Here is an 18,810-nt window from a genome sequence, read left to right as displayed (position 1 = left end):
GCCGCGGGGTTGTTACTGCCCGTCCGGCTGAGTCGAGGCAGAGAAACGACCCACAGGGAAGCCAGAACGAGCTAGCACAGCTCTCCTGACCTTCCCCGCCGTGAGAGAGGATGCAGTCCGCCCAGCGCAGAGAGCCAGGAAGGGGCAGGCAAGCCCAGCGAACCCAGACTCCACACAGATCAGCTGTGGGGATCAAAGGTCCCAGCTTCACTGCTCTGCCCGCCTCTCCCAGTGTGACCAGCTATGATTACAGACAGCAATAATTCGACATCTGCTCATCCTCAGCGGCGCAGGCTGAAGCCATGGTGATTAATGCTCTGGTAATGGGCACAAAGTAAAAAATATTAATCTTTATAAAAGGTATTCACAAGGCTTATAAATGTCCAAGCAGAATATCCGTCTATAACCCCAATACAGCTCTACATTAATGCAAGATGCAAATTCCAGAATGAATTTGTCCATTTAAAACATTCATTTTATGAACACTGAGTAATGTGCTGCTTAATTTTTAGTTTGGTCACATTAAACAAATGATCCATAAAGTGCATTTAATAACCTTCAGCCTGTTACATAGAACTGAGATCCAGATTAACACTTTTAATGAGAATTAAACAGTAGAAGCTATATAAATGGGGGGTGCTGGTTACTCATTTGTTATAGACACTCATCTTATCTTTCAACTATCTTAAGAACTCTGTACCCTCATGAGTCAACCGGTTCAAATGATTTTCTCCCTCCATACCAGTCTTCAAACAACTGAAATGCAGGAAATGGAGCCAGCAATGGAAGGGATCACAAGAGCCATCTACTTACGTCCAGATTGACAGATGGGGGTGCCCAGAGCCAGAGCAAAGGGACATGCGGGGATTGCACCACTAAGCAGCCAAGCCAGAATTAGGTGTCTGCTCCCAGAGCCAGAGCCCCTTAGAATAAATGATTCATACATGTGCATGTGCACGTAAACAAGTGTGGCTGAGGCGTCTTTACAGGTCAAGTGCAGATTACGTTTCTGCACTTGACATGTAGAGAGGAATGAGGAGAATTCATTCACACAGAGTAACTCTAGGGATGACACTTTTCCTTTTTAAACTTTCGTTTCCCTGCCAGGGTTTTGGTCAGAGGTTCCCCAGCACCACTCACCTGAGGACTGAAATGATCAGAAATAAGATAATCTGCACGTCAGCTATGAGGTGCCCAGTGTCACAGGATCTTAACTGAGAGGATGACATAGAAATAAAAAGCATTTCATTTCTTGGAAACTGGAAGGAGAATGTGGCAGCATAGAGACTGTATACCAATGGGAAGAGGACCTGATCAAAGATGTCTTCTGGATGAAGTCACTAGACATAATAAAAAATGTGTCACAGGGGCACCTGGATGGCTCAGGCAGTTAAGTCTCCAACTCGTGATTTCAGCTCAGGTCATGATCTCATGGTCATAAGATCGAGCCTCGCTTTGGGTTTTACATGGGGCACGGAGTCTGCTTAAGATTCTCTCTCTCCCTCTGCCCCTCCCCTGCTCATTCGCACACCTCACACTCTCTGGTGGATATATTAATAGACAAATAAGTCTTCTTCTTGGAAGAAGGAATGGGACAGAAGATATTTTAGATATCTTTGTTTTGAGAAGTTTAATAATAGGGGTTAAACATTCACTCGTACTAGAGTAATAATAATTTTCAGAAGGAATGAAAGAACCACCAACAGAGAAAAATCACAAATGATTCCCATTTACAACTAGATGAAAATGTTAAAAGATTATGTGGGAAACGCCAGTCAGTCCAGGAATCTAGTCTCCAGGCGGACAGAAGTGCATTAAGGATGGGGCTTGGTAAGTCCAAAAGGAATTGCACAGGTCTGCTGGTCCTCGGGCAGGATCTCACCATGTGGAGGACGAGAAAACAAAGAGACAATATACAGGGCGGGGGTGTGGTATGTGTCCTTATCACCAGGAGAATGAAGGTAGCCACGAACTTAAGTCTCAGTCAGTGTGGTCCAGCACACACACCTCTCCTGGCTGCCCTGACAGTGAAATGTATGTGTGAAAAATAGTGTCAAAACCATAAGGTCTGATCCATTCTATCTTGAAGGATGGTCTGTGTACTCAGGGAAGGGTTTGTGCAACAAAAATAAAATGGGGTCTTAAAGGAGACCCTGGGAGAAGACAGGCTGGTCTGGACTCCTCCAGCTGTTACCGACACGTTACTGTAGGTACCGTACCATGAGGCACAGAGCTAATCTCATAGGGCGTGGAAGGAATCATGAACTACGGAGACTCAGAGACATGCCGTCCTGGTGGTGCCTTCTGTGAGCATGAGTAGACATCAAGACAAGCAAGGCAGCCTCTTCTAAGATTGCTCTCCATGCTCACAACATCAAACAAGACGGATATGAGCCCTCTCCAAGGGTGTGTGCAGCACAGAGAATCAATTGTAATAAAGCCTGGACCAACTACACCATGAGGAACTGTTGGCACTGCCAATCTGATCACAGATAAAAGCCCCCACACAGAAAACGAAAAAAAAAGTATGAAAATTCCAAAAGCACAACACTGCATTTTTGCTTGTTTATTAATTTATGCATAGTTTACATTTATTTATGTGTTTATTTATTCATGTATTTGTATTTTGTCTTGTTCCATATGGCATCTCAAGTGAATTCAGTATTCAGAATGTATGACTCATATAGTGGGTGTGAAATAGTTTGAGTGGGTGATGGATTTCTACTAAAACAACCCCTTAATCAGCACCAGAGTGGTGGACAGCTCCCTGCCTGGGATTTTGCTAACTGATTAGGATTTGTGGTGTAACTCCTGGGCCCTTATCTGTAAATTAGAAGAATTACTCTTTTCCAATGATACATTTTTTAAACTGATGGCTCTGAAGCCTCTCAGAGGAATGAAACTTGCTACCCAACAGTCCTGAGCACATGGTAGGTGCTCAACAAATTAAAATTAAAGAATTGAGTTGACCCTCCTAGACTGCACTGTTTTAACAAAGGGTCTCTCTTTAAATGCTCAACTAATAAATGATATACAGTGATATACAGAGTGAGGTATGAAAAAGGTACAGTACTTTGCAGATAAAGATTAAAATTTTCTCAAAAGTAGAAGAGGAGAAAATGATTTCACGTTCCACTATTATTTCAAGAACCAGTCTTTGGGGTTCAAACCCAGTAACATTCCTTAGAACTAAGTCATCAAAACAACTACCTAGTTAAGTATTCCGGAATGCTATCCGTGTAGTATATTACGTGACTGTGGTACATGATGGCCCCAACTCCAATTTTTCTTTCTGTACAATATCCTTCAAGTTAACAAAACTACTATAGAGTAGCTCTGAGTTGAAGATCCCTTCAATAAAGAGAAATCTCTCTCCAATTTCCACAGTGGAGAAGCTCAAGAGATTTTTTTGTTTATATATCAAAGCATTAAAAAGGTACATTTTATTGTAAATCTATATTACACATATAGCTATTCTTTCTACAATTTTAAGCCAAAAAAAAAGTTGATTAATAGAGTGACTTTAAGAAATACGAATTTTATATCTGGGATGAAACACAACAAAAATAGTCTGGAAATATGACTTCAATATTTCCTAATAGCTGGTCCCAACAGGTACCTGAGCCTCTGCCCTCAGACTTCAAAGGGCTGCTGTAACTAATGTTTCTACTGTTAAAAAGGAGAGTTTCACTCTGCTTGATAACTGGAAGAATCATTCACCCTGAAAATAAGAATGAGGAAGATAATTTAAGCTCTTTAGGCCTACATTTTGAAGAAGCACTGTACTGTCCAAAAATGAAACACAAACCAAGTTTTATGAGGCTGATGAACTCTGTCTAAAAGGAGCCTGTTCACTATATTGAAAGAAACAGCCACGGGAATGGCCAGAAAATGAGGGAAGGGAACATTTCCCATTCCTGCTCGCTGCTAGATTCCAACCATCGGAGGGGAGGGGGGAAACAAACCCCAAAATAAAAACCAAACATACGGGTGCCAAAGAATAGCAAGCTAAAACAACATAACCCACCAAGAGTATTAAACTACGGTCAAGACCATAAAGGGGCAGGGCGCCTGGGGGGCTCAGTCGGTTAAGCGTCTGGCTTCAGCTCAGGTCATGATCTCACTGCTCGTGAGTTTGAGCCCCGCATCCGGCTCAGTGCTGACAGGTAGCTCAGAGCCTGGAGCCTGCTTCACATTCTCTATCTCCCTCTCTCCCTGACCCTCCCCTGCTTGCACTGTCTCTCTCTGTCTCTCAAAAATAAATAAAAAAGCATTAAAAAAAATTTTTTTAAAGACCATAAAGGGATTATCTAGCCACTAAATCTTTAAATCTTTACTCTTCCAATCTCACACTACCCTCTAAAAGCAAACTTAAGGCACAATGGTAAATTCATAGTAAACTCTCAAGAAAATCTCTCTGTTGGCTTGGTCACTTTCAATATGGGAATGTGGAAGGGTTAGTTCCTGAAAGAAGAGGAAAACGATGGAATGAGCTTTCCCAAAGGTCTCCATTTTAGATCCATGGTAGAGAGGAGCCCACGTGGGTAAGAGTGTGCATTTCAGAAACTCCCTCACCTTAATTCAAAGGCGCCTTACAAATATGTCCAAGGCTCTTACTAATTTGAGAGTTAATGCTATCTAGTTGATTCCTTTTTTCCCCATTGCTTTAACATTAATGTAAAACATTTTTGGGAGCAGAAATCCCAAACCTGGGTGTCCTAGTGTTTATTTTAATTTAATTACATTGAAACTTTTCATTTCTATAATACGATTGAGGCTTTAATTTTCACGGCTTTTGTCAGATATGTGGGCAACAATGTAATCACAGGGGAACAAAGCTACAAATGTACAAATTATGAAGTTCTGACCTTTCCGTCTCTTTGTAGCTTGCTTTGAGAAGCTGCTCACTCCATACCACAGATTATATGCAAGAGTCATCTTTTTGTGAAGCACATAATCTATTTAACCAGCTTTCAAGTAGTCAAGTCACATCGAGAGACGACGCTTGGAAGCCATTACCGCCCATTCACTGGCTCTCGTGCACAGCATGCTAAGGAGTCAGACGCCCTTCGCCTCCACACAGGAGTCGGAGTGGGAGCATCCAAGGTGGAGTGGAGACGCCAGCCCAGCAGCCGGCCCCTCTGCACGCCCTGCCTTTCCCGAAACAAAGTCATTCGCTCTCCGAATACCACCTTGCTTTGGAAAAGACATCCCAATGACATGCCATCGTGGCTGGGATTTGCCTCAAAAATGTGCGGGGGAGGAGCACAGAGATACAAACAAGGGCATCTTGATCTCTTTGGAAGTCCAGTGAGGAGGGCACACAGGCACTTGGGACACTCTTCTCTCCATGTTTCTACAGGACTAAACACTTGTATCATGCTAAAAAGAAGCTATCTTGGACCAGAGGTAGAGGTGGACTGTCGCCTCCCCCACCTCCCATCTCCACAGAACTGAGGAAGTGCTAAGTCAGAAGCTAAGCAGATGATCCTCATTTCATAAAACTGCTCACGGATGACCCTCTACCTCTTCTATCACTCGCGAGTCTTCCTTCTCCATCTCTCCTGATGTTACTCGTCCTCAAGACAATTCCATCCGCCTCCATGATGAGTCCACGCAGAGCCAAGACTAGGAGACATAGCCAGCTTCCCAGTGCGAACACAAAACCTCTCCTCCCCTAAACCTAGGGAACTGCAAATGTATGCAGCTGGTCAGGCTTCCTTCTCTGGGCTGCCCCCTGAGAGAGGCAGCCCTGGATCTGCAGATCCATGCCCATTTCTGTCCATGCAATATGTGCCGAGGTACGCCTGGGGCCAGGCACTGTCCTGGGAGCCGGCAACTGAGCAGTGACAACACGAGCAAGAAGGCCACGCTCGGGAGCTCTCATTCTAGGAAGAGACCACCGATAACAAGCGAGCCACGAAGGAAACGTGCAGACCTCCCGCAGGGGAGAGTGGCAGAAACAGGCCTGGGGGCGAGCGGCTGGGGGTTTCGTGCAGGGTCACTGGAGCACCTCTCAGAGGAAGCTCTCTGTATCCCTTGTTTTTTTGTTTTCCGGTCTAGGTCTACTGGCTTCGAGCTCATATTTGACATGATGATTACCCTCCCCAAGGAGGGCAGGATCGTATCTGCCATTTTTCTACTGAATCCTCCACAAAACTGAAAGCCATGGCTAATGTCGACTATGCCTTCAATATGAGAAGCAAATTCCACACTATACATTCATCTTCAGAGTGTATGACGTAGGCAACAAGAACAGGCCAGGGAGGAAGCTGAAGCCACGAGGGTAACGTATCAAAGGTCCCTGAGTTAGCAGGTAGCAGAGGCCGGATTTGAACCTGGGCTGTGTGATCAGGAAGCCCACACACCAGCCCTCTTGCGTACCGCCCACACTCATCACAGAGAGGCCTTCAGAAATCCACAGTTCATTATTCATGAGGAGGGAAAAGCATTTGTAGGAGAAATGATGCAAACCATCTTTCATGTTTTTGCAAATCAAAGATAAAGGAGAGGGCCTTTAATTACACGTGGGGGAGACCTCGACATTGTGAGCTGTGTCTCCCCCGCACGGAGGTCAGATCATATCCACAGCCACTCTTACAACAGCAACGGAGACCAGGTCCCGGATCCTGCCAACAGCCAGGAAGAGGCGGGAAACGGGTGGCAGGCGGGAGGGACAGCTCTGGGAAGACCTCCCATCTCTGTCCACCAGGGTGGTAAGACACCAGGATCCATCTGCAAGGCCCGGATCCAGAAGGAGCACTGCAGCTGGGGCACCTAGGAGCAGGCAGTGGCAGTGACGGCAGTGGCTGTGTCCACACCGGTGGGGGCCAAACAACCTTCTTTACCAAAAGACACATCTCCTGCCAGAGCCTAGCAAATTCAGCTGGATATGTCCTCGGTCTCCGTGTCCTTTAGAGCATAGAGAAGCAGCAGTTGGGAAAGCAAGCCGGAAACAACTCAGCCTCCGGGGACCCACACACGGCACAGGAAGGTCCCTCTGTAGAGAAGCCATCCTAGTGACAGCATTCACCGCTGGCCTTGCTGCACATGGATCAGCTTGTCGCTCCCACTGAAGGGTGACGCTTACATCTACGGAATGTACTGATACCAGGTGGAGGAGGAAAGCAGTGTTCTAGAACAAAGCAACAGACTCAACATACATGTGCAGTGAGCAAAGACACGCCCTGGAGCACCCACCAGAGAACTGGGAGGAGCCACCCTGTGGAGCGCTCTGACCACACCCCCAAGAGAATGCTTCCAAAGGGCTAGCCCACTCAGGGGCCCATGCGGCTATCTCCAGAGACACCCAGTTCTAGAACGCTGGATACGTGGGAAGTTAGACTGACTGGTCGCACGGGGACCAGGAAGACAGCACAGACAAGGACCACTGTTCCAAATTAACAAGAACTGGACCAAAGCGGGAAAACCAGGGCCGTCCTATCTCATCAGAAAATACTTTGTCTTGAACGAGATATGCCACACGTGGCACAAAATATTTTGCAAAAGTAACGCCATCTTTGTAAGAACAGACCAACCGGAGGACTGGCAGGGATAGGTCTTGCCTAACAAGGATCTAAGACAGCTGTCTTTGCTAAGAATCTTTCCAGAAACACTCAACACTCAAAGCCTACAAGGGGGGACCTCTTTTTCTTTTTTTTACGTTTATTGATTCCTTTTTGAGAAAGAAAGAGAGAACAAATAGAGGAGGAACAGAGAGAGAGGGAAACACAGAATCGGATGCAGGCTTCAGGCTCTGCACTGTCAGCACAGACCCTTGGCGTGGGGCTCAAACGCATGGACTGGGAGATCATGACCTGAGCGGTAGTCAGATGCTTAACTGAATAAGAATCCAGGCACCCTCAAGAAGGATCTTCTTCACATTGGACAATGTGTTCTGAAACACCTTGGAGACAGCCCATGAGCATCAGAAAGGGTGTCTGGGTGGCCAACGGTGGCTAAAACAAGGCCTACTGACTGGGGAGCCGCTTTCAAGATACGAATCTTCAGGTTAACTGTGGCTTATGTGGCGCACGACCCATTTGGATTCACATGTTTCACACAACCTCATTTTCCAAGTTGGGTGCAACCTGCTATGAAAATTAAGCTCCTAACTTTGTACTTAAAAAGATTCCAGGTTAATAATTAATTGGATGCTGCAAAAACTTCCAAAACAGGACTTGAGGCAGTCTATGATAAAAGACTTAGAGAACAAGAGTGAAAACAGAAACAGGGTACAGTAAAGAAGAGAAACACAATCACCAAACACCCAGGCTGACACAATTACCAAAAATAAATAAGAAGGGCCCCTTCAAGCTCTCGACTAGCTAAGGAGACAGTTAAGTTCCAACAGAAGAAGACATTCCCTTGAAATGTATGCTTTAAAGAATTCCCATCTTAAATGTTTTTAATGGAACCATTTGTGGTTCAGGCCCTTATTCAAAGAGAACTATGTGGTATACAGAAAAAAGTTCTGCAATAGAAATTATGAAATAGAGGGAAGAAAGTCTTCCCTATATCAAGTCAATAAAAGTCAAGTACAATCAATTCATTGACAACGGTTACTAATTGTTAATTGTTAATTCAGTGACGGGGCTTACCTCAGTGGTGGTGATGGTGTATGTGTATGTGTGTGTGTGTGTGTGTGTGTGTGTGTGTGTGTGTGTGTCTGTCTGTCTGTCTGTCTGTCTTAGGGTTGGAATGTTAAGAGAAGGGACATCAGTAAACTACCTAATATGATCCAAAAAGAAGACTTTGGGGGGATTTGATTTGCTCTGGTATGAAGTGTGTTCAATGTGGAAGGGAAACAAAGCAGAGTCCCCACCCATCACCTCCACCCTCAATCCCTCCTTGAATGCCATATTTCACCAAGCTTTCGAAGACACCTGAAGGACATGAATAATTTAAGACGCAGCCCTCCAAGGAGACGCTGAAGAATGGAGAGTCGAGCTAGTGCCCAACTAAAGGAGATTCGTGTGCCTTGAAATCTAAACAATGGCGACACACCTCACTTTCATTTACCCAAGTGAGATGTGGGGGTGGGGCCCAGAGAGAGATGTGTGGAGGAGCTGCTGAAACCCCCTCACTTGTTGGGTTGATGTTTTCTTTCACAAAGAACACTGGTGCTCAAATGAAGTCTGAACATTTTCTCTTAACATAAGCCTTAGCTGTAAATGTAGACTTCAATGCCTTTATAAAGTTCAATCAAGAAATCAGGTTAAAACCAGCAGGAAAGCATAGGGTCCAGGAGTCCTGAAGGTACGAAGGACTGATCTGGACACACACCAAGTTCCCTGGGCAGCCAGTAGCTACACGTGAGGACAGCAGAAAATGAATGGATCAGCCAAGTGTCTGGACCCAAATAGAAGAGTGTCAGTCCACGCCTCTCAGTCAGAATGCCACTCAACAGTCTGGACATTTACCTCCAATAAATGAGGAAGGCTGTGAAATTATGCAAAGGTTTTAAGCCTTCAATAAAACTGCTTGACAAGTGTAAAATATTAATTCAATCTGTCCAAATAGAAAGAAAATGATTAATAAAAAGGGTAGGGAGATAACGTGGGGAAATATAAGGTGTTCCTCAGGATAAATGAGTTGAGGAATCATTAAAATTCTTATTACTTTGAGCGGGGTTTGAAGAAAGCCTGTCAGAGAATACAAAGTTCAGGAGAAGACAGAACCATTATTTCTAAATTTAAAGAAAACCTGACATTTTTCTTCGCAATCATCTGAATGGAAGCAGGTGATTGCCTCCCCAGGATGGACGACCGCAAGTCTTAAAGGCTACAATGTCTGCTGATTAGCGCAGGGCTCTGGTGTGCACCTAAATTACAAACTACGAGGTTTCTCCCTTCATCTCTCAATGATCTATTACCTACACTGTATGTCAATTACCCTTCTCTTGTACGGGCTAAATCTTCCTGTCTTGTAAAAGAGCCGTCTTAATTGGTTGCAACCTCCACTCCTTTTGGCATGGAGGAGAGAAATCAGAAGGGACGAGGTCTATAGACAATGAATAATGTGACAATTGAATGATTCTCAGACTTCCACTCACCATGCTGTGTGAAGAGGTCACTGTGAATGATTTCAATCAAGCAATACAGCTTCTGAATGGTCAGCAAACCCATGGGAACATTTAGGATGAAATCAGTAAACATTTTGCTATAATGAAAAACACAAGGGTAAGAAGTTTAGGGATACATAGCAAAAATAATCCAGTGTGTACAAGCCAATACCTAGGCGCAGGGTCATTAAATGGTCATTAAGCTCTACCGGAATGTTGGGTGATGCTCGTTGTACAATATGGGCCAAAATCTCACCCAACGAAATGATACTTTAAAATGTTATTTTTCTCTTCACACCCACTCAACTGGCTACCATCCCAGAGAGAGACCACAGCAAGTATTCGTTAGGATGTGAAGAAAAAGGACCTCTCGCATCATGCTGGTGGGAATGCAAATTGGAGCAGCCACTTGGGAAAACCGCATGGCATTTCCTGACAATGTTAAATACAGTTACCGTATGAGCCAACATTTCTACTCCAAGGTATATGCCCAAGAGAAACGAATATTTATATATATACCCAACACAACATCTCGTACATGAATCACAGCAACATCCTCCACGATACTCTGACAGGGAAAACCCCAGATGCCCATCACCTGCTGACGGGATAAACAGCATATCGGATACCCATAAAAGTCATCCATAACAAGGAATGAAACTCTGACCCCTGCGACAGTATTAATAAACCGTGAGAACATTATGCCAAGTAAAAGGAGCCAGACACAAAAGGTTACATATTGTATAATCTAATTCATAAAAAGTGCCTGGAAAAGGCAGACCTATAGATACAGAAAGGAGATTCTTGGTTGCCCAGAGCTGGGTTGGGGACACAAAACGACTGCTAATGAGCACCAGCGATCTTATAGGGGTGATCAAACTTCTAAAATTGCACTATGAAGATGGTCACACAATTCTGTGAGGACAATGAATACCATTTAACTCTGAAGCTGGAAAACTTTATAGTACAGGTATTATATCTCACTAGAGATATTCTTTTAAAAATCTGCTTTTATAGGGTCACTTGGGCGGCTCAGTTAAGTGACAGACTCTTGATTTCAGTTCAAGGCATGATCTCAGAGTTCGTGGCATTAAATTCCACACTGAGCTCTGCGGGCTAAAAGCACACAGTCTGCTTGAGATTCTCTCTCTCCTCTCTCTCTGTCCCTCCGTCACTTGTATGCGCTCGCTCTCTCTCTCTCTCAAAATAAGTAAAAAATTTAGTTTTACAAATAGTGAATAAAACTATGAAACAGTGTTAGAAGGAGAGTTCTTGTTAATAACAAAGAACTGCCTTTCATCAACCATATCAGCAGGTTCTGTAAAGGAACAATTTCAAGTAGTGTAAAGTTTGGGAAGAGAGACACCAACATACTTTGGTAGAGGTTGCTTTGACCCTTAGAGGACAACTGAATAATATTTGTTAAAAATTTTTTAAGAAAACGCAAGAAAGAAAAAAAAAGAGAAAACACAAGACCCGATAATTCCATTTCACTATTTATCCTAATGATAGAAGTAAGGGCAAGATACTATAGCCTACAGAAAAACTTATCTTCGCATATTATATAATAATAAAAACTGAACAGAACCTCCTACCCGTCGGTATAGCTTAGCGGCCTGTTCTTTGTAATTAAAAACCCAGGCTGGCCTTCCAGCAGTGCCAATGGCCAGCCAAGTTATGGTGAACAAGCTACTTGGCAGAGAAGTGGGCTAATACCAGAGCCCAAGTCACACCACCGTTGTGAAGATTCACAATAACAAAGCATGGAAAGTGCTTTGTGGAAAGCCTCTTCCGTATGGAGAAAGCACATAACTCATGTCAGTGTCTACTGTTGCTACTTCAGTAACTGACGGGAGCACTGGCTAGAACACCATGGAAGTTGTGGAAGTTTATGTTGGACGAAACTACAGCACGATGTGAGAAAACAAGACATCACGTGCAGAAGGTGACCATAAAATAAAGAAGGTAACTTATTTTTTTCTTTTTTGTTAATGTTTATTTATTTTGAGAGAGAAAGAGCGAGAGAGAGAGAGAAGGAGCAGGGGAGGGGCAGAGAGAGAAGGAAAGCGAAGCTGAAAGCGTGGAGACCGATGTGGCTCAATCTCATGAACCGTGAGATCATGACCTGAGCTGAAATCAAGAGTCGGACGCTTATCCAACTGAGCTGCCCAGGCACCCCCCTGTGTTAAATGCTTTAGAGGAATACATGTGTACTTATGTATGTGTATATACATGCATGTGTGCAAATCCAGATCCTTCTAAGTATTTTTGGATAGTGGAATTAAGTTTCATTTATTCTTGTCTGTGATCTCTTCTGTTTCATCAAAACATGAACCAATTTTCTAAATAGGAAAAAATACGCACATGATTTACAGTCTTTTTTGTTTTTTAAGAAGTCATTAGATATAGTGCTGAAGAGGCACGCAGGCATGTGTCAAGAGCCAAAGAACCAAGAAAAGACTGGACAGACCCTGGAAAGGGGGTCTTCCTTGGATCTCCAAGCACCCACTGTGAACGCTGCCCCACTGATGGGTTAGGGTCTGATCCCTGTGCCCCGTGAGAAGGACAGGCCAGAGTGTGGCCATGGCCCACTCAGCCACTGCCTTCCTCATTGCCTTGTACCCTAGATATGGAACTTTCAAGTAAGAATCTTCACTAGACGCACCTGGAAGGCTCATTACAACCAAATGGCAGGGTCCCACTCCCTATTTCGAACTCAGAAGACCTGGGAAGGACCCCAAGATTCAGCATTTTTCTAACAAGTCCCCAGGGGATGCTGATCCCTTCTGTGACATCCATGCTGCAGGGATAGGATGCTACAAAGCCGCAGGGAAAGGATGCTCCAGAGACCCAGGGCAGACAAGATGCCAACAGGCCCATTCACTTATTTTCTTGTTTAGGGCATGTTAAGCTGTGAGCAGTGTTGTCAGTGCCTGGGAGCAGGAAATAAAGGTGTCCGTGCAGGACACTAAATCCTCAGGCACACCAGAAACCTGGTGATTTGTGGAAGAGAGCGCCCCGAAAGTCTCTGGCCCTTCACGGCCTGGGCATGAGTAACGTACCGTAGACATAAAGGACAGAAAGAGCGACCATTTTTAATTCAGTGTAACCACTCTGGGGACACATGGACCTTTAATATTTAGATGGGTTTCTGGGCTGCTAAAAACCGGTGCCAATCCCCTGCAGGTGGTTTACAGTGTCAAGTGTTAAATCAAAACCAAAATCAGAAGGAGACAAGGGCTGTGCTGCAGAAGTCTGGGGGGCTGGGCGTCCGATGGCTCACGACAGTCTTGCAGAACAGAGCTTCCTCCAGATGACAGGGACAGGACTGGAGGAAACACGGGTGGAAAAAGGAAGAATTCGGTCCCTAGCTTCACTCTGTGGTCTGAAAGGCCAGCAACCTGCTTCTTTGAGGTTTGGTTTGATTTGGTTGTTATTAGCTTAGGTGATGACCTCCTGCCCGCAGGTAAGCGCTCACAAAGAGGCTGTGCGTGTTGGGCAGGGTGGGGTGGTGAATGGTAAATCTTCTGTGTCAGGTATTTTAGGGGCTGAAATTAAATCAAAGCTCAGCCATCACAGTGAAATTCAAATTAGAAAAAATGGAAAAAGCCAATTTTGTACGACCTACCCATTGGGCAAAAAACAATCTTCTATACAAAATACTGTGTCGGATGATAGATGATGTCTTTTCCATGTAAAGTCACAATTAGGGAAGTGTCACCGGCATCATGACCAGCATCTGTTCTCCAACGATCCAGGGCACCCACCTCTGCCTACAGGAGACCAAACCTTGAGCCCCTCACAAGTTCAATGCCCAGAAAAGAGGCAAAGTGAAGGACGCGGGAAGATGGCACCTTGGGGGCTTCCTTACCTGAGCTCTTTGGGATCAAACACCAATTTCACATCGTTGACAATGGTTGGTAAGTATTTCAACGCTGCTCCCTGCAAACCAAGAGCAAAGATTGCTGAGCCTCATGAAGTTTGGCAAACGTTAGTACAAATCTGTAATTACCATGGAGAACCACAGACAACCCAAGAAGGGAAAGATCACTTTCTAGGTGAGAAGAGAAGACCAAACACAACAAAAACAGAGCAAACAGCTCTGACCCACCAACAGTGGCGATCTGTCCCACAGTTATCCTGACACATAATGATTTAAGAGGCCAACACATATTGCCTGCTGCCCCGAGGCCCATGCTGAGTGCAGCTTTGGTGGGATTTCCTCCTCACCCTCACCAAGCTATAGCGAATGAAGACACGTGCCTTCAGAAGAATCCTCTGCAAATCCGTCATATTCAACATCTAAAACGATCGTCCTTGTTCCGTTCTAAAACTGTGCTCTGTGTATCTGTGTATCCTTTAATTAGGATTTTTCTTTTCCTTTAGTAACCTTATCTCTAGTGTTCATATGCTGTATCTTCTGGAAAATCCACACTCTCAAAAAACAGAGTGATGGTAATCATGATAGACTGTGCCACACGCTACGTGCTGAGCAAGGACCCTTGGTGATTTTATCCTTAAGGCCAACAGAGCTCCGACAGGGAGCTGCCCCTGCTGGCCAGCAGGCAAACTGCCAATGGAGATGTGAATTACTTTGCCCCTGATCTCACAGCTAGAAATGAAGAGAGACAGAAGTAAAACTCAGTTCGGTGGGAAGCCGGAGGCTCAGCCCCCTCGGCGATGACCTGATGGGAAAAGTTCCTGGGTTTCCAGCGTTCTGACCGGGGCTGGCGCCCCTCTATCCGTGACTCTGTGTAAGTCCTTGTTCCGGGCTGGGCTCCACCTCCCAGAATAAAATGGGGGAAATAATGTGTGTGCCAAGTACATCTTGAGGTTGCATTAAAGTTCAAAATAAACTGACAAGACATGAGGGTAACATCTGAACACTGGAAAATAGTACAGTTACCGCACAAATAATGGTCAGCATTATTTTCTGAAAGCAAAAAGATAGTGTTTAAAGCATCAAAAAAGTCAAACTGGAGCTGCCTGTGTGAAGTACATGCCATATCAGCACCAAGACTTCATACCCAAACTCAGTGCGGTTTGGGCCCCTCCCAGGAATATAATCTTAAACTAGTCAGTGTGCAACCGCCCGCTGAGCAGCACGGAGGTTACCCTCCTGGCAGACCCCTTCCATCCCTCAGAGACAGAGGAGGTAGGCTGCTCGCCCCTTCCACCTAGAAAAGGCTCATTCTATAGGGCTCTTCAGAGCTCCTTTCTACTTGCTAGATGGGTTGCTGCCCCATTCACAAACTGAAGAATAAAGACAATTAGGCTGTCAGATTTACTCATTTGAATTTTGTTCTTTAACAGCAAAAGCCCACTCTAACATAATAAATACACTGAACATATTTGTTCCCGGATCAGCAACAAAGGAACACAGCCCCTCCCCCTCAGCGCCCAATGAAACTCACTCCTGCGTCACGGCCTATACAACAAATAACTTTAAACGTATCATAAATCTTCAACATAAAACCTAAAACTGTACAACTTCTAGAAGACACTTAGGACACCAAAAGCACGATCTATAAAAGAAAAATTAAGGTTCACCAAAATAAAAACCTCTGCCCTGTAGGACACACCGCTAAGATACCGAATGAGGAGTCGCACGCTGGGAGAGACTGATTCCAGGCCACGTACCTGGTCGGCATCTGTATCCAGCACGTACGGAGACCGCTTAAACTCAATAGTGAGAAGACAATCTCCCCGCTAAATAGGTCAAAGATTTAAAAAGACACTTTCCAAACAAGGTATATGGTGGCACAAGGGCACGTGAAAAGATGTTCCACGTCATCAGTCACCAGGGAAATGCAAATTAAAACCACAGTGAAATATCATTACCACCGACTGGAATCCCTGAAACACACGCATGCACAGGCGCGCACGCGCCTGACAATACCAAGTGCCACTGCATATGCTGCTGGGCCCCTCGCAACACCGGGTCAGCGACTGTGGAGAAGCACGTGGCGGTGTCTCACGAGGTCAGACACGCACCCCCGTACAACCTGACAACCATACTCCGGAGTCCTGACCCGAAGAAATGAAACTTCACGCTCACACGAAACCCTGCATGGGAATGTTTACAGTAGCTTTATTTGTAAGCATCAAATAGTAGAAACAACTCACAATTCCCTCCCTCACGAGGTGAATCCATGCACTGGAACACGACGGGGCAGCAAAGGAGAGAAATGGAGCCCATCACACAAGATGTGCATGAATCTCAAATGCGCTCTGGGAAGGAAAACCAAAAGGCTACACAGCACGTGCTTCCATTTTTAAAACAATCTGGAGAAGGCACACCTAGAGGGATGGAGAACGCCTCAGTGGGTGGAAGGCGGGACAGGGCTTGTCTACACTGGGGAATGAGGTTGATCCACTCTACTGTACAATCGAAAGCAAACCATACCTTAATTCTCACAATGAATAAACACATGTTACCTGCATAGACAGGCATGGGAAACACCTGAGAGAATGTTCCTGAATCTCAACACTGGTGCCCTACGCGGTAAGTGGTCAGATTCCAGTCACTTCAAATGAGTTCAAGTTTCTTAATCTGTAGCCGGGGAGTATTCTATACGTGCCTGAGACTCATTTAAGTGCTCGACTATTGACACAGTGGATCCTCAGGAGAACATATGAGCGAAGTCTGTTATCCCCTCTCACAGATGAGAATGTAGAGGCATCCAGGGAAGCCACCCGTCCAGATGCACACTGCTGGGATCTGCGCTGAGGCCGTGCAAGTCCCCGGTGATTGTGAAGCCAGCTCACCCAACTGTCCCTGCTTACCTCGCGCGGCGCGGTCAAGGTGAGAAAGGACCGGGAGGCGGCGCGCTAGAGCATCACCAAGGCTTGTCTCCTCAGCGTTAACCCTGTCCTTCAACCCCAGCCACATCCGAGGATCCCAACTAGCTCCTCTGGAATTCAACTTTTGAAAAGAGCATCAAGTAGAAACAATTTCATTCTGGTCTCGAGTTCTGCCTCAACTACCTGAGAGCTGCTGTGAAAAACTAGAAGATACTCACAAAGACGTGTAATAAACAGGCGTCTGCACGGGCCAACGGCTGGGGCCCTACGGTGTCTGGTTTACTTTGTGACGTCCCGAGGGGAGAAATGCACGACTTCCTGCATTTCATCCTCCACCAACAAAGCAAACTCTGCCGGCAGCAACTTGATAAATTCCATTTCACGAGGAGGACAACACAGACAGCGACAAATAAGACAGGTCTTCACGGCCACCTTCCACTTGCCACCCTGGGGCTGCGTTAACCAGGCAGGCTGAGCGGCGGAGCGGGGCCGGGGCTCCCCAGGGCCTCCCCCTGCAACCCAAGGTCCCAGTGTTGACCCCAGAGAGGGGCGTTTGCCCACAGAGAGGGGCGTGCACCCACTGTGATCCCCAAATGCTGGCCAGTGCAGCATTCTGCCTGACAGACCGAGATCCTACAGACTCTGTATCTCAGTTTCTGGGGTTTGGAAAGAGCAGAGATGCACCCCCGCACTGGCCAGATGAAATAACAAAGGACAGAGGGAACAAGGAGAAAGGGAGGAGCAGGTGCACCCGGCGCCCAGCCCTCTTCACCCTACGCCTTCCCACGGGGATACTTCTCCTCAAGCCTGGGACACCCCCCCATCCCCCTACCCATCTCACCTCCTGCTGCAGAGAAGGACAAAACCACCAGGAAAAAGAGCAGGTGATCCAGGAACCCATCCGTCCAGGCAGAGAGAGGGAGTGCCCACCTCCAGGAGACCGAACCCCGCCCTTGGGCTCAGCAAGGAGCCCCGTCTGGCTCCCCTTCTTCCTCCGGGGGACCCAGTCCTCACCCCAGCTGGCTCCTATGCTCCGCGGGTGAGCCCACACAGCTCTCTCTCATGCTAAATGCCCACAGAGCCCCAGGTGCTTCTGGGAGGACCCCCTCACCTGCTGGCATCCGCGGCCTCACTCCCAGGGCCACTGCCTTCCTGGTCATTCGTGCCTCCCCAGCTCTCTGTGCAGGGCCCTGTCCCCACCATCTCAAGGTGGGTGTCCATTCTGGACCTTTCTCCTTCCTCCTCATACCCCTCAGGGACACCACCTCCTGCCAAGCTACGGGCCCCTAGTGCCAACTGCCTGCCACCCACACATGCAGCAGCCACTGCGCTCCTGCACTGGCTGTCCCACAGATGCCACCTGCCACGCCGACCACCTTCGCTTCCCTCAGGGCGCAGTCCCCAGGCCACAGCCTCCCCTGGATGCTCCCTCCTTCACAGCCCTTCTGACCAACCGCAAAGCACGGCACTTCCTCACTATGTGGCGTCAGTGGTTCGACCACCTTCTCCACTTCGATGGGCTCCACTGCCTGGTCTCGGCCCACTGGTGTCCCTGGCCCTGCGGACGGGCACACGACCCCCTCCAGTTCACGCCCTAGTCAGAATCTAACACAGATACGGTGGCGGCACCGCCCAACTCCTGGGGTGTGAGCCCGACCGCCCAGCACCCTCGGCGGCGCTGGCCCGTCCTCCCTGGGGTCCCCACTCGGCAGCCTCCACCGCCCCCTGCAGGCCCTGTCTTCTGCGGTCTCCCACATGTACCAGCCCCCCCCCCCCACCAGCAGACAGGCCTGCGCACGCGCGTCCCTTCTTCCCGGGCCGCTCTTTCCCTGCCCCCCACTGCAGCTGTTGCTCCAAATAACTCAAGAGTTCACCCCTGATCACTCCTCAGTCCTTCGCTTAGGCATCATTTTCTTCAAGACACGTGGGTTCCAGGTCCATGT

General features: G+C 46.7%; 1 protein-coding gene across 1 annotated transcript in view; it reads right to left on the bottom strand.

The window, feature by feature from the left end:
* Positions 1–18,810, bottom strand: part of DOCK1 (dedicator of cytokinesis 1) — a 435,479-nt gene that overhangs the window by 317,338 nt on the left and 99,331 nt on the right. The window contains exons 21-22 of the mRNA XM_029920619.1: positions 13,935–14,005; positions 10,055–10,161 (exon numbers count right to left, since the gene is read on the bottom strand). Of these exons, the coding sequence (XP_029776479.1) occupies positions 10,055–10,161; positions 13,935–14,005 (178 nt within the window). The remainder of the gene's footprint in view (positions 1–10,054; positions 10,162–13,934; positions 14,006–18,810) is intronic.

Source organism: Suricata suricatta, chromosome 2 (genome assembly GCF_006229205.1).
Source record: "Suricata suricatta isolate VVHF042 chromosome 2, meerkat_22Aug2017_6uvM2_HiC, whole genome shotgun sequence".
Lineage (NCBI taxonomy): Eukaryota > Metazoa > Chordata > Mammalia > Carnivora > Herpestidae > Suricata > Suricata suricatta.
This window is presented reverse-complemented; position numbering and strand designations above follow the sequence as displayed.